Consider the following 16,624-nt stretch of genomic DNA (forward strand, 5'->3'; position numbering starts at 1 on the left):
CCCCGCTACAAATGAGAATTGACAGAACGACAAAAGGCAGTTCGTTCCAATTTTGTTTAAAAAAAAAGAGGCAATTTGACACAGAAACTAAAATTTATGTTTTTACCAAACGCAACCTTAATCTCCTTGTTTTCATCTCTATCTCAACCTTTTTTTTTTTGGGAAAATTACATCCCCCTCCTCCCCTGTAGTTTGCCAAAATTACACGTGAATTTAAAGATTTGAACGAATTACGTCCCCCCTCCCCTATGTCTAATGGTGTTAGGTTACTGTTAATTTTAAAAGTGAAAAGACCATTTTGTCCTTTAACCAAAAGACTGAACTGGCCCTCTTCGAGAATCTTCTAGCGATAGTCCAAGGAGCAAAGGATGATCTCCAGGTGTTTCTGCCATCGCTGGACCTGCTCAATTCCATCGCGTATAGCGTTGCAAAAGCTTCTCTTAAAAAATCCGTTGATCATGCGATCCAGGGGAGGTTTTGATACAAGGGCCTTGTTGTTGAAGAAGATAACCCTAAAATCCTCATGGCAGCTGAGGAATGCATCAAGAAGACGACGAATCCATGAGAGGAAGAGCAGATCTTCACCGGGAACAGCGTGAAGATCATTGAATTGATTGGTAACCCGTCCAGTTTCCTAATCCATGGCCAAGAGGTGTTCAAGAATCCGTTGTACACATTCAACATTGTAAAGCGTTTCCATGGAATAAGAGAAGTTGGGCATTAAGAGGTCTTCCAACGTAGCTTGGTCCAGTTGCATTCCAACCTTTTTTTCTCCATGTTTGATATGCAAGATGGGTTGGCATGAAGAATCATGGATGTACGAAGCATCCCAAAAAGGAACTTGGTTGAGGTTTGACCCTTTTGCACGGGCAGTAATTGATCGGTAACCTGTTTCTGGAACAATATGATGTAAGATTTCCTATTAGGTGGGTTAGCATAGTCAAAGATTTGTTTCCAAAATCAGTTTAGTGGTGTTGACTAAAGATGGAACAAGCAGAAAGAATCCAATATTATTGGTAAGTGATCTCTATGGAGATATTGGATTCTATTAGCACACCTTAATGGTATGAAATATTTATTACTATGTGTGGACCTAAGGTATTGTTTCCTTAATGGGGAGGAAACCCTAATTTTATTGCAGGGTTGGTCCCTACCCTCACCCCTATATATAGTTATCACTGACCCATTAAGTGAAGCTAACGACCAAAAGCAAAAAGGGAAAGAGGGTAGACCATACCAACATTGATCGTGTTGTACGAGGAGCATACAATAAGACATTGAGGAGTTCTTATTCTTCAACCATGGATTCAGGTATGCCTAAAACTTGTTTTGTAGTATTTGTCGTGCATGCTTATTGATCTTCATGAATCGTTCCACATTTATTTTCTTTCAATGGTATCAGAGGCTCGTTCATGAAAAATCGATCGGCTGTACCACCAGTAATAAAAAATCAATTTCTTCTCCTCGAGTCGTTTTGTTTTGAAGAAACGAGAAAAGTAATATATTATATATATTACTAAAGGACAAAAACTTACAAAGTTAAATTAAAAAAAAAAACCATGCAAAAGCAGTGTAGGATCATTACACTGATCCGTACGCATTATTAATCGGTTTTGGTTGTTTTTTTTTTTTATTTAAAAAAAAATCCCTTGATTTCTCTTTTGGAGAACCGTACCAAAAAAAAAATGCAAAAAGTCAAAAGTAAGTACGGTATGATTGTTAAAATAATAATAATAATAATGATGACAAAAGTTAAAAGGTCAGTACGGTTTATTTGAAACCGTGTTTTGATTGTTTAAAAAAAACAATAATAATAATGTCAAAAGTTAAAAAGATAAGTACGGTTTTGATTGCTTTTTTTTGAAAAAAAAAATTTCCTTTTACTGATTGTTACTCTTTTTGAGGAAAAAAAACCGTACAAAGTTTATGATTCTTCAATAAAAAAAAAAATACAAAAAGTTTTTTTTTTCTCCCCATGGTTGATTATGAAAAATCTAAACTTCATGTTTCTTCGGTTTGAAGAATCGAATTGGTATATCAATGGGTCGGTAGACTCGGTACAGATAAAGGGTTAAAATAATAATAATTAAAGTGAAGGGTATTTCTATCTTATCCGAATTGGATTAGGTGGGATCAGTATCGACCCTGATTGAATATGGTTTTGTATCATATGACTGTTTGTAGCTGGTTATTATCCTCTTTTAACATATCTGTCCCAATCCCAATTCCAAGTATCAAGTACTTTGTGACTCCTTTCAACTATAGCATTTAGTATGAGAAGACACATAGACATGGTTATGATGGGGCAAGCATTGTCTTGTTTGTAAAATTGATGTGAGTTTTTTTTTTTTTTTAGACTTATTATCCGGTGGGATGCATAAGAAGGGTTAACATTTAAGGCAATGGAGGATAATGTTTATTTTTATTTAATTTTTATTTTTTAAGGTTAAATGGGCTGAGCCTATGGGTGTTTTGAAAGTTTGTTTTGGGTTGTCCATGTTTATTTAAGTATAATGGGTTGAAGCTTATGGGCCTAATTTGAAATAGGCTGAATTGAACCAAATTAAATCCGGTTTGATAAACCAAATTAGATTGTAGACCACTATAATGTTGAACAGGTATGTTCAAGCATTGTTTGATTAGATCCAATGATCCAAATCAACATCGGTTGAGACCGATCCCACACTTGATCATTTGAAACTTGGCATTGGTATTGTGTCATAGGTAAAATAATAATAATAATAAAATTCAATGTCTTGATCAAGACCCCTTAAAGTGATTAAATCCTAAACCAACCCAAAATCAAGATGAATCGGTTCAACCAAAATTGTGCCTTCACTAAACCGATCAGGTTGGTAAATTCAGATATCCGACACATTGACAAAAAAAAAATCTATTATTTTTGTATTTAGTCATAGAACCAATTGGTCATTGATTAATGTGTTGAAAATTAACTATGTTATTGTGAAGGATTTTATCGTTTGAAATTGTCTTATATGGTAATGATCAATTTTCACATAATGTCTAATGAAGTTTTTTTTAGATTTAAAACAATTATTTTGAGAGTCCCAAGGCCTTGTGAATAATAAAATACCATTGATTTTCATGATGTCACTTTATCATGTACTTGGGATGTTGTGGATAATTACTTAACTGGTCAAACCAGTGGGAGGATGTAATTATATATTCTGAAATGTTGTTTATGGTTCGACCAGTGGATGTATGTTCAATATACTGGGTTGAATTTAAAACAAGAAAACTGAGACCTATATTTTGTATTCCATAACTGTTTTGGAACAGCTATAGTGTTTTGTCTTTATTCTATAGTAGCTTTAGAATTGTATTTCTGTTTATGCATGTTTTTGCACTGGTTTATCATTACTATGATATTAAAAAAAAAAAGGTCATTTATGAATGACATAAGCAGAAAATTAATGGCCTTTTATGTTTACATGTCATATTTAGAATACTCTATGATGAATAAATATATTTGAGTTAAGTTGGGTGTAAGCTTTCACACATGTTTAGCTGTAAAACGCATTTCTAGGAAACCATGAAAGGGTGATGTGGATTCCACCAAAGTGACGTATCTTGTTCTTTCATGGTTTTCCCTAGGGTAGCATAGTAGGTGACATTTCCCTAAAGATGATGTCACCAAAGTTAAAGAAAATGACAGTAACCTAAGGATTCTGATCCCAAAGATAAGGGGATCTCAAAAGTTATTGTTCTTTTCACAGTTAATACAAGAAAATGAGAGGACCAGTGTATTCCTGTCTTAAAGGATAAGGATATAGTTTCAGCTATTACTCTTGAGTGATATAGTCATTACAGTGAATGCACATGAATCTCACCAAGTTAAACTTTGTTATTAGTGTGGTCTATTTAAATCGATTTTTTTAAAGATTCTTGTGGCTAGAATTGACATCTTAAAGATTAATATTAATGATGATACCTATACTCACATTTGATATGTTATGACACAAGATCATCCTACGTTGCTTCTACATGTTGATGATTTATTAACTATTTTCAGATAGTTTCAATGAAAACCAGTTTTGAAGTCTACTGATTGGATAGACCATAAACAGTTTATGCAAGTGAAATAAAAAATCATTTCATTTTAGTTTATTAAAATGATTTCTGTAATCTATTTATGTTGTTGACTATTTTGACCATGTTTGTTCAAGCCAACAGTTAGGTCCAGTTATACTATGAACTGATTTTGACTCATATAACTGATATTTTTAATGGGTCATCTGGTTTTCACTCTCTTATATTAGTGGGAGAATAAATTATTATCCTATTGAGGGTGATAGATGTATTATACATGTTTTATTATGTATACTACACTTGTCGTTTCATGAATTTTAAGTCAATCTGGGGTATTTTGATATTTTCTTCGATATTATATTTATCATCCGTGACATCAGGTTTCGTCACGAGACACATAATTATGAGTTTTGACACCCATTTATGATTCAAAATATCACAAGTGCATTGTTTAAGTAATATTTCTTCGAATTTATATGTCATATTTGTACTTATGATAAAGTTCAATTTTATTGAAAATTCATCGAGATAAAATAGATATATTATATTTGAATGATTTAAATGAACTCATTGAAGTTTTAACGGCTTATTGGTATAAAGCCTAAGAAGTTGTTTATACTTATCATGGATCTAAGCCAACATTACCTTTATTTATTAAAGACTTATTGTTGTTTTTAGCCTATAAGTTATTCGGTTCATGTGCCCTATTAGCTAAATAATTTTCTTTTTTACTTAAAGAAATAATGGGGCTTTATTATGATTGACTTTAAAGTTTATGCGCTAATATTTGTGTTGGATATTAAAGTCATTTGGGTTGAAAGTTCATATTTGTATACAACTTTGTATATCTAATGAATTATGGATAAAGTAACATATTTCATGTGTTTTTTGTTATCATGAATAAATATTATGAACTTTCATATTTAGCATATTGTCATTATAGAAAATACCATATTTATATTTTTATTTATTTATGGTAATGGCTGGAAGTACAAAACTGTCATACTAAGAATGTACTCACTTTGATAACTGTTAAATTATAGTATTACCATATTGACTATTAGGGTTTATAATGGGTTGCTTTTGTGGGCTTATGTTGAATATTTTATCAATTAAATACTGAAATAGCTCATCTTATTGTTTGCATCCAAAATCTAAACCCACGGACATTTGGTAGCAATCCAAGTCTATAGGTTTTCATAATTTCAGTGATTATGCTTCTACTTAGTGGGCTAGTTATTGAGATTGTGAAATTACTATTGACTATTCAGGATGGGTTGCAGTCAAGGAGACCATATGGCGAATGATGTGCTCTTGCCACCACAGGTGAGTCTTCATTTGGTCGGTTTCGCTTGATAGTGTGAGGGTGACATTTTGGGCTTCATACCTTTGGAGGTTGTTGTCTTGCCACCACAGGTGACGGAATCTTCAAAGTGGTGTTGTTTTGAGCGTCTCGCCTTACATGTGAAAGATTCCACTACGTGTTGGGCGATATTGCCACCACATGTGTGACCCCGATGACGTCGGATCTTTCTCCAGTTTCTGTTTTTCTACAGTTATGGAAAATAATACTAGGATAAATCTGATTAACAGCCCAATTAGTCAGATTTAATTATATTGTTGGGAAGTTTAATATGCCTTCTGTTCTTGCATATTATATATTTTGATAAATATGTATGATTATATTTGTCAGCTTTGACTTATCAGCTATTTTCTGTTAAAAAAATTTGAATGGTTCCAATTTTAAGGAATGGAACTAATCCTTTAATATTTCTCTAGCTATTATGATAATAAATTTTAATCTTGAATTGATGAGCCTCATAAGCCAGTGGTTGTTAATTATGTTCAAGCTAAGGTTCTTTATGAAAATGAAATGAATCGAATAGGTTTATCTAAAGATCAGTGGGAGTAAGCTCATGAATCATAAATTTCTGTAGAACTATATTATTACAAATTGTTGACTCTATATCTAAACCATTGAGGATGTTCTATGACAGCTCCGCTGCGGTTTATTTCTCTCATAACCGTGAAAGTACTTCAGACTCTAAACACATTGACATTAAGTAATTTTTTGTCAGAGAGAAAGTTCAAGAGTCACAGATTACAATAGAATAGATTGCTACAAAAAACATGATTGCAGATCCTCTTACTGAGGGCTTGACTCCAAAAGTCTTTCAAGCGCATGTCACTAATATGGGACTTGTTAGTTCTTTTGATGTATTTTATTAGTGGGAGCTTTGCTCATATATCCAGTTGCATATGAGTTCAGCATTATTATATTTATGAAACATCATTATTGTTCTCAAGAATATATATGCATTTTATGGCCATTTGTTTATGTGTATACACTTATTTATTTACCTCCTACAGAAAATTGAGGTTATATGTGGTGTATTTACCTCATTCGGTATCTGAGGTTCCAGTCAATACACACACATCCAGTCACTAGCAAAGCCTCGTTTGATTGAGGTCTAGTCCTAGTGTTGTGGGACATCCGAACCCAGTCCCAATGAGCTTCTTTGATTGAAGCTTGAGCGTTTGGGAGACGTTTGTAATTAATGAGACCTTCGGTATCTGTCTCATAGGGCTCATTTGGTTTTTGAGCCAGGACCAATTTGGAAATAGACATGATAATCACTATTGCATGTTATTTTCATACCACACTTTCATACTGTTCAGCCCAAGTCGGTGATGTTATGAGTACTTTGACGTGTGTGGTCTCATATCGCTTTAGATGTGATGATCAATACGGTTGGGTGTTTGTAATTCTCATTCGGACTAAGGCATTTGGTTTAAGGTGCACTCTATTCGATACTGTTTTGTTTGTGGCCACATTCAATTTATCTAAACCGGAGAGTCGTTTTAAATAAATTTTAAAATCTAAAACTTGTGACATATGCTGCCCAAGTGGGAGATTGTAAGATTTCCTATTAGGTGAGCTAGCATAGTCAAAGATTTGTTTCCAAAACCGGTTTAGTGGTGTTGACTAAAGATGGAGTAAACAGAAAGAATCAAATATTATTGGTAAGTGATCTCTATGGAGATATTGGATTCTATTAGCACACCTTAATGGTATGAAATATTTATTACTTTGTGTGGACCTAAGGTATTGTTTCCTTAATGGGGAGGAAACCCTAATTTTATTACAGGGTTGGTCTCTACCCTCACCCCTATATATAGTTATCACTGATCCATTAAGTGAAGCTAACGACCAAAAGCAAAAAGGGAAAGAGGGTAGACCAGACCAACATTGATCGTGTTGTACGAGGAGTATACAATAAGACATTGAAGAGTTCTTATTCTTCAACCATGGATTCAGGTATGCCTAAAACTTGTTTTGTAGTATTTGTCATGCATGCTTGTCGATCTTCATGAATCGTACCGCATTTATTTTCTTTCACCCTTGTGTATAGTAATTACCCTTTTTAATCATGTAAAAAGCAATGGGTAATTTTGAATTATCAATATGAACCTTTCTTCCGGCTTTGAGGAGGAAGTTATTATCTATGCCTGGAATCATGATGGTCTGGTTCTGGATAATAAATGGGTATATCTGTTCTCTGATATTAATAAGCAACCAAACACAGGTGGTTTGTTCTTCACTTTACTTCTAATCTGTTTTTTGTGGTTCTTATTTTCTTTCCATCATATAAATGGATTGATTTTTTTGTAGATTTAAGGGGCTCTGTAAAAACTTTGATTTCAGTTGAACCAAAATCCTGCAACTAAATCCTCTTTCTTGTTCTTCTCCTTCCCCTTCAAAGGTCTCAACTTTACAAATCTTTGTTAATGTTGGAGTTAGGACCCATTTCTCCACTAACTTCTCAGATAAACATTGGAAAAAAAAACTCAGATCCAATGCAGATATAGAGAGAAAGAGAGATTGCCTTTCACTGAAACCAGCAGAGAGATAATGAATCCCGCCATGGTGCCTATGGTATCTCCTTTTCACAGGGACCTGTCCCTTGAAAATCGCTATTGCTTTCTTCTTCTTGCCGATGAAGAAGAGGACACAGATGATTAGGTGAGACTGGTGAGTAGATTTACCGAAGTTCTTTTACTGAGATTGTAGAAATCAAAATCCCTCTTCTTCAAAGATTCTTAAATACAAAATGGTGCTCGAATAAGAGAGGTGAAAGGAAGGTTTCGTACAAGCATGAGGGCAATCGACGACTCGAATTAGTTATCAAAATATCAACAGTAGAAATTAAATGTGGTGTTTATATGTGGCAGACGCTTAAGTGCAGTAACCACCCACCCGTTGGGACCGAAGATTTCCTAGCACGCACATTGACTCTTTAGTCCGGTTCACCTTTTTATATGTATTTATATTGACCCGCTCGAGTCGAGCTAAAATTTGAGATTCTTGATTAAGAGTCATGAAGACTCGTCTTATGTTAAAAAAAAACAACACTCGAGTCAAGACGATTCAACAATGACTCGGTTTTTTGACCAAGTCTAAAAAAATCGATCGAATCTGGTTATTATATCAATAGGCACTTAAAAAAAAAAATCAAATAAAATCTCTTTACAATCCCAAATCCCAAGGCTCCTAACTTAGTAATTTCTCCTACTCTTTTCCTTTTACCAAAAGGAACTTGGGACCCAAGAAATTTTCCCTATTCTTAAAACCAAAGTTCTTATTTTATTAGAAGTTAGATTGTTGGAAGATATAATTTATATCTTCTAATCCTTAACCTTAACCTAACGTTCTAACCAAGAGAAAGACTCTTACTTGCAACCCTCGAATTATTGATATGTGATTTTCTTCTTTTTTTTTCTATATTTTTCAGTATTTTTATGATTTATTTACATATTTATTGCATTTAAATATATATAAAACAAAAAAAACAAGACTCGACCTAATAGGATTTAACTAGGTAGACTCGCTAGATTTTTGACTGGACGAGTCAGGTCAAAAAACCTGGTTTTCCAACAATGAATAACATCATTATCATTTTCTTTTTTTTCTTTCCTTCTCCATACACTCTTAATTAATGACAGCAAGTGACACAATTGTTGGATTTAGATACTCTCCAACACCAAAGACCCATCTAAGAGCTGAGAAGGCTTGGACACACATCCCAATACCTGAATTTCCCAGCCCTTGGATGGTCGTTGAAGAGGCATTAGAGCATGCAGTCACTGGGGAAGAGCCCGATCCACATTTGTCATCAGCTAATCGTACATAGGCATACAGATACGGTTATGGCATCCAATCTCAACTTTTGGCCTATCCTTCAAATATTATTGAATTAACAATTTGGCTTCACTTTTTGGCAGCGGCTTACTTCAGTGAAAAGGTTCAACTTCTCAACCAATTTTCAAAACTTTATACAGCTATGCAGTGATTTGTAATGAGCTGCTGCACAGAAACTAACAAATATATTATGCCATACAATTGCCCAAAAGATTTGGGGGCCAAAGAAGCTTACACACCTTCCCTCTGCAGAAATACATATTCTAAAATGAGAAAATAAAGAACCACGTATCAGAACATGTTCTACATCCAGAATCTATTCCGATTATGCATACCAAACACAGCATAAGAAACATGAATGAAGCCCAAGCATAACTAAGGCATTTGTCAACTCAGGTAAGAAATAACAAGATCAGAATCTCAATACTGTTAAAAGCATTAACAGCTAACACCAGCTCTGAATAAAAAAAATGGTTGGTCCCATAATCAAAGCAAAGCTACAAATACATTAATAACTGAACACTTCTACTTAAAAGTTACTGCAACTGCCTTGCTATGAGTGTGTACGACACACAAGCTGGTTAGCCAAAGTTCTGCCAATAATACTAAATCACAAGTTTTTAGCTTTCCCATGGGTTGAGAATGAATTGGAAACCAAGAAACCATACCTGAGCCCCCTACTCCTCTTGGTTCACTTCGAGATGCTTAAGCTTTGATTCCAATTCATCCTCGTTTTCATCACCTTCCTCTTTGGATTCTTCTGCATCCTCTTCTCCTTCAGGATCATTCTCATCTAAGGGCCCAAGCACTTCAGGGGATTTCTTAAAAATCTCCTTTATCTCATCGACCCCTTCATCAGAAATGAAATTGGCATTGATGTTCAGTAACTTGAGCACAGGCTTATCCACCACAGCCTGCGCTAAAACCCTGGCACCAACCCTTCTTATTAAGTTAGTGCTGAGATCAACTTCCCCTAGCCGGTTATGGCCCTCTTCTAATGCCTTGGCAATCATAATAGCACCCTTATCCTTAAGTTCATTCTCAGCTAAGTTGAGTTTGGCAAGGAACTGCTTCCCTCCAACACAGGCAGCTATAGCAGGAGCAGCTTCAGCAGTGATGTCATTTCCAGCCATTTCCAAAACTTCAAGTGATGGAGCAGATTCTTTGAAAGCATTAGCAAGAGCTGTAGCTCCTTCATCTTCCAAGTTCAGGTAGCTCAGGTAAACCTCTGTAAGACCTGCATGCCTTGAAAGAGCTTTGCTCAAAGAAACTCCTGCATCCACACCAAACATATTGTCCCGTAGATCAACCTTCTTCAGATGAGCACATGTCCCAAGTGCCTCTGCGAGAGCAATCCCTCCTTCAGAACCTACCCTTGTAGAGGAGCATCTGAAATCCTCCAATGCAGGGGATCGCTTCACAACCTCAGAAATAGCAATGGCGCCCTCATCTCCTGTCATATTATTATGAAAGTGAAGGACCCTAAGCCTCTCTGTGGAAGGAATTAGCTCACATACTGCACGTGCTGCTTCCTCAGAGATTCCATCATTCATCAAATGTAGCTGCTCCAAGCTACTCTGAGATTTCAGGAGTGCTGCAAATGCCCTGACACCCTTCTCACCCAAGGCATTGTTAGAGAGGTTGAGAGATTTCAAAACACAGCCTGCCAAGGCTGATGAAAAGATATTCATCACTTCAAGAGCTTCTACTTCTGGTCTTCCTGCAATAAAATCTGATAGGTCTACTTCTGTTAACTGATCTTTGAGGGCTACCAAGATGGGCTCTGCAATGCGAGCTGCACCAATGCCAAAGCTTCTATTGCTGAAACATATCTTTGTGTATGAATTACCCTGCTGTTTTAATGGCCTGAGAAGCTCCTCAGTCTCCTGTTCATCAATAAAGGCTCGACGGCCTCCAGAGATGTCAAAAGAAGTTTCACGAGATGGCATAACTTTGTCAGTTTCTGCAAGTCCTCCATCATCCTTATTTTGAGGACCTCTTTTAAGAACCTCCAACATAAGTTTGCTAGATTCCTTGGCATAAATTTGCACCGCAGAACTTCCATCACCATCTGGCTCCTTCTCATGGTGTTGGTTTGCAGTAGCAAAAGCCACTTCTTCTATTCTTCTGGCATTCTCATCGGCTTCTTCTTTGCTTAAGAGACCATTCTTTCTGGAGAAAAGAGATGGAGTGGAAAGGTTCGTAGTCATTCTTTCCACAAGCATACTCCGAGTACTCCGGCTAGGGGGCCAAAGTTTAATTGAAAAAGGGCGTTGTTGAGAAGTCTCCATTCTGTCCTGCAACCACGGGTTCAAATATTATGAGCTCATTTCAACCAATCATCTATTATTCTGTACTGCAACCATAAGTCAAGTCAAAAATGAAAAGATTAAGTGGTGGGAAAAATTCCAGATATGCTACAACATTCACAGGCAACCAATTCCATGTCTATAATTCCCTAAGGTGTGGCAATGTTTACACAGGCAATCCAGTGAAAATTATGATGATGATGACCACCAATAAATTATGGATAAAAATAGAAAAATAGAAGTTGTCAACAAAAGAAAAAAAAAATCTTTATCTTCCCACCTGAAACCACAATAAAAACTTGGCTGAGAAAACCTAATTTTCATAAAGTCCTATTAAGAAACTTGTTAAAAACATATTCCTAAAGATTTGCCAAAAAGAGTTAGGTAAGTTACAGAAAAAATAATCTGAGATTTCTTTCCCCCATGCCTTCATATAATAAATGGAGACCAAAGTGAAACTCCATGGAAAGTGTAACAGGGGTCTACCGAAGGATCACAACTTTAAAACAGAATTTACTTGTGATTGGAAACTAAATCTTGCTTCAGCTAAGCTAAAGATGAAGAATCAAACGGCACTGTTGTCTATACTGGACGAAGCCACTGTATAAGATTTGCCCTGTACTACCTTCGCACCAAGGAATGGAAAACTTTTTGAGGTGTGGCTTGTTGGTCCTTGTATTTTCTTTTTCTTGTCTCATCTAAGGATGGTGTGATGCCTCTAGTTTCTTGCTATTTTGGCTTGTTTCCAGCCTTGTGGCTGTCTTCTCTCCTTTAATATATTTTTATCCATCCAAAAAAAAAATCTTGCTTCAGCTGTTAATTTTGTTCCTGCCTCCTTTCTAAACAATATATAAGAAAAAGAGAGATAATAAAAAAAAAAAAAAAAAATGTAAAACTAAATGAATTTGTTGCATCATCTATTTTCTTCATTTTCTACTTCTGAATATTCTATAATCTGTGGAGTTTATCCACCCAAACTTTGCTGGAAAATAAAGGTAGTACAAGAAGATATAGAAACTACAACAATCAACTACACTTGTTCTGTGGATCTTTTTGTAGTTCCAACACAGAAATGAAACACCTCCAGACCTCAAAGATGCACAGTTTCTAACTTATTTACAATATCATACCTCTAAAACAAAGAAGCATCAGGAAATCATTATTGCACCAGAAGGAACAGTAAAAACTGAAAATACAAACAACATTTCAATTATAAAGTGAACTAAGATTCCACGAGACACCATCCATTCAACTGCTAATATATACTTCTGAATTATAATGGCAGCCCCAAAACCCTGACCCTAAACAAAGAAATCAAGGCTAAAATAGGGAACGGGATCAAGGGCTAGCACAGGGTAGATTTTGGAGAAAATTGATGTTTCTCAATAGGCTGATCTGTTGGCCTCCAAATTAGGGTGGAGTGGCCCTCTAAATAGGTTTAATCAGTCCCCAAAATATCGAAAAAAATCCTCCGCGATTTCAAGGGTGCAATTAGGGTTTTTGATAATCTTAAACAGAACAAGGTGGTTTCTGTTAGGGTATGAAAACAGGTCAGGAACTAGGTTTTATGTGGAGAGGCAACTATGAGTTTCTGGTAGCTGACAGAACACTTATGTATATACTAAATAACCCCTAACCCTTCTATTTTTAGCAATGTCAAAACTCTATCAGAACCAGGAAATCTGAATCTAAAACCATATCCAACAGCTATTAAACAAAACAGAAACCCGAAATAGAAACTCAACATGGACTCAATCAAACCTAAAACCGTCTAGAAAACAGAAAATTGAAACAAGAAGGTAACACCTAATCGCATGCATGCATCAGTCCCCTCATACTTGGGCTTATAGAATTGGCTTTATAAATAAACCCAAAAAATATTTAGTCCGTGACTTATAGAAGCCATGGAGGGCTTAAAATTGAATCTAATTAATCCCATTTGATTAAGTGTGTAATCTCTGTTGCTTCGAAGTAGTGTTGATGACAATGACAAATTAATACTCTGCTCTCAGAATTATGGGGAAAGAGGAAGGGCAAAGAACTCATAGACATTCAAGGATAATAGCATATTATACAGGCCCCAAGACAACTGTTAAAACCACTTTCACCCAAAATCACTCCACATCACCTCTTTTCCTTAACCATCAATAAATGAAACAGAATGAGGAACACATGCAACTAATATAAACAGGGGAATCATCAAAATCAGGGACAAACAGCAGAAGCAATCTCAACATCAAAACCACCAGCCCACGTCAACAAAACTCCACCAAACAACCATCCAACCACCTTATTAACAGGTGTCTGTTGAGTTTTAGGAGTTTTAGAGGTATTGGTTTCTCTTATGTACTAGTTATGATCAGCGGAGGGTACATGGGCATTCCTGTCCCTGCCTTATATATATATATATATATATGCTTCAATAATTTTATATATATATATATATATATATTAAGGGATTGACCTGCAGCAGACCATTTTTTCTGATTTTAAGACGCAGGTTAGTTTCCCACTTTTGGGACTACTTTGTGACTCTCACCTCTCCTCTCACCTCCCACCTCCCACCTCTCTTCTCTCTTCTCTCTTCTCTCTTCTTCTTTTCTTCTTCTCTTCTCCTTCTTTCCTTGGTTTGATTATAGGATTCTAGAATTGTAAAATAATATCAGAGCCTCTATGATCAGACCTAGGGTTCATAAATTCCTCTCTGTTGATTTCTCTCTTCCGCTGAACCTCTCTGGTGTGCGTGCAGCCGCCTTGATGGAGAACCCTTAGGGAAGGGAGGGGAAATCAGAGTAGAGAGGGGGAAAAGGAGGATCACACTCACACATTCATTCAATAATCAAATTGTTCTCTGAATCTTCAATCGATTAAAACCAATATATAGGAAAATAGGAACATGAAATTAGAAACTTAACGGAAATGGAAACTAGCCTAAACTAAGAAACAACTATAAAAAGGAAACCAAAGCAAGGAAATAAATCCTACTTCTACGTTCAAGTCTGGAAAATAAAAGCATGAAATAAAATACTAAGTAAACTACTAATTTTATTTCCAACCCTTGTTGGACCAAAACCCTGGGCTGGACCGGTTCTTCTTGGCTCTTGGCTTCCAAAGCCGGTCATGCTGGTCCAACCAAGAAAGGGCAGCCGTATCTGCATCAACTCTCCTCCTCTGAAAAGAACTCGACTCCGTCGAGTTAGGGAAAGGACCGAGGAGACCGTCTGAAGGAATACGCTGAATGAGGAATGATCCCACCATCTTCTTGAGCTTAATTTCAGGGAGATCTTTGGCAGGATGAAACTTCATAGTCTTGTTGGCATGCTTGAAGGCATAGGTATTGGCATAGCCACAATGCTGTACTTTCTTATCAAACAACCAAGGTCGACCAAGAAGGATATGGCACACCTTCAGAGGGAGGACATCACATTGGACTGTATCCTTAAATCCACCAATAGAATATGTGACTAAGCACTTATCTGTGATTTTGAGATTAGTGTTGTTCACCCACGCAACCTTGTAAGGATTAGGATGTGGTTCTGTATCCAATCCCAGCTTACGAACAGCGTCTTCAGAGACAACATTAGTGCAATTGCCTCCATCAATGACCAAGGTTAGCAACTGATCATTGCACTTCACACAAGTCTGAAAAATACTACTGCGGCACCAATCTTCATTTTCAGTGGCCTTCTGAGTGGTCAACACATGACGAATGACATAAAAAGGATGTTGGTCATCGTCACTGAGAGTGTCATTGACTTCACCTGTTGCACGCTCTTTTCTTAAATCAACAGTGTCAGAACCAAGTTGCTCTTCAGGAATATATGGTATAGGAGAATCCTTATCAATAAAAGCAACCAAATGGCTGGGACATTGGGCACTGATATGTCCAAATCCATGGCATGAGTAGCACTGAATTGTAAATTTTGAAGAATCAGAAGGTTTATCTGAACCATGCCGAGGGGGTGAGTATGGGCGAGTAGGCCGTGAAGATGACATTTCAGAAACATGTCGAAGTGGAGAATACGGCCGACTAGGTCGTGAAGAAGCTAGAGATGTAGCACTTGCCTGCGGCTTGCTAGATGACCTCTTTTGGGTAGGAGACTGTTGCCAAACGGAACTAGTACCTCGAGAAAAAGTATCTGCAAAATTTCTCCAATTGCATGGGCGTTTAAGACTTTCCTCAACCTGATATGCTACTTGTACGGCGTCTTCCATGGTAGGTAGTCGACTAGATGCAAGGGCAGCACTAAGTTGAGGGTGCAAACCATTACAAAATTGGGCCACTAAGACTTCTTCATCCCACTCAAAGTCAGAACGAGTGGCCAAATAATAAAATCTAGCAACATACTCCTCAACGGTTAAATTCTCTTGTTTCAACTGTGCAAACCTGAGATACATGCATTGCTTGTAATTAGAAGGCAAGAATCGTTGATTCATGACTTCATACATTTCAGCCCAAGTATTGACCAAACCAATGCCTCGGGTTCGGTTCTGTTGTTGTTGCTTGATCCACCAGATCGAGCCGTGCCTTTCAGTTTGGCCTCTGCAAATAGGATCTTTCGAGCCTCAGTCAACCCGTACCATCTGAAGAATGTATCTAAACTGTGAATCCAGTCAAGGTACAATTCTGGATTATTGTCTCCATAAAAATCAAGGACATCCAGTTTTGCTGCTCTTTCTGCTCCATCATTATGTCTACCAGTCCCATATGGTGGTGGAGGTGGTGGTGGTGGTGGTGGTGGTGTATGATGTGATGGCGGTGGTGGTGGTGTTACTGGCAGATCCTGTGGAGTGGTGTTGGAAGAATCCCCAGACTGAATGGGACTCTTTCCTTTATCTGCTGCCACCAAGCGATCAATAGAAACTTGTATAGATTCCACCATTGTTTTTAGGGACATGACCATGATAGTGAGAGCATCAAATTTTGTATCAGTTTCTCCTTTATAAGAATTCAGCTGCTGAACAACTTCACTATTGGCAACCATGGTGATGATTAACAAAATAGCACTCAAAGAATAATGGTAGAATAGTAAATAACTGGAGGCTTAAAGGGCAGGGACAGAAT

At 36.7% G+C, this 16,624-nt stretch overlaps 1 protein-coding gene across 4 annotated transcripts in view; it reads right to left on the minus strand.

Moving 5' to 3' along the window:
• Window positions 1-9,605: 9,605 nt before the first annotated feature.
• LOC122057854 (RAN GTPase-activating protein 2-like) overlaps window positions 9,606-16,624 on the minus strand; it is a 19,513-nt gene continuing 12,494 nt past the window's right edge. For 2 of the 4 annotated variants that reach the window (XM_042620183.1, XM_042620182.1), the window contains exon 2: window positions 9,606-11,542. In XM_042620183.1, coding sequence (XP_042476117.1) covers window positions 9,928-11,541 — 1,614 coding nt within the window. In that variant the 5' untranslated portion in view covers window position 11,542 and the 3' untranslated portion in view covers window positions 9,606-9,927. Of the gene's footprint in view, window positions 11,548-16,624 lie in introns of all 4 variants that reach the window. The other 2 variants (XM_042620181.1, XM_042620180.1) reach the window with 1 other exon arrangement.

The sequence above is a fragment of the Macadamia integrifolia genome, chromosome 12 (genome assembly GCF_013358625.1).
Source record: "Macadamia integrifolia cultivar HAES 741 chromosome 12, SCU_Mint_v3, whole genome shotgun sequence".
Lineage (NCBI taxonomy): Eukaryota > Viridiplantae > Streptophyta > Magnoliopsida > Proteales > Proteaceae > Macadamia > Macadamia integrifolia.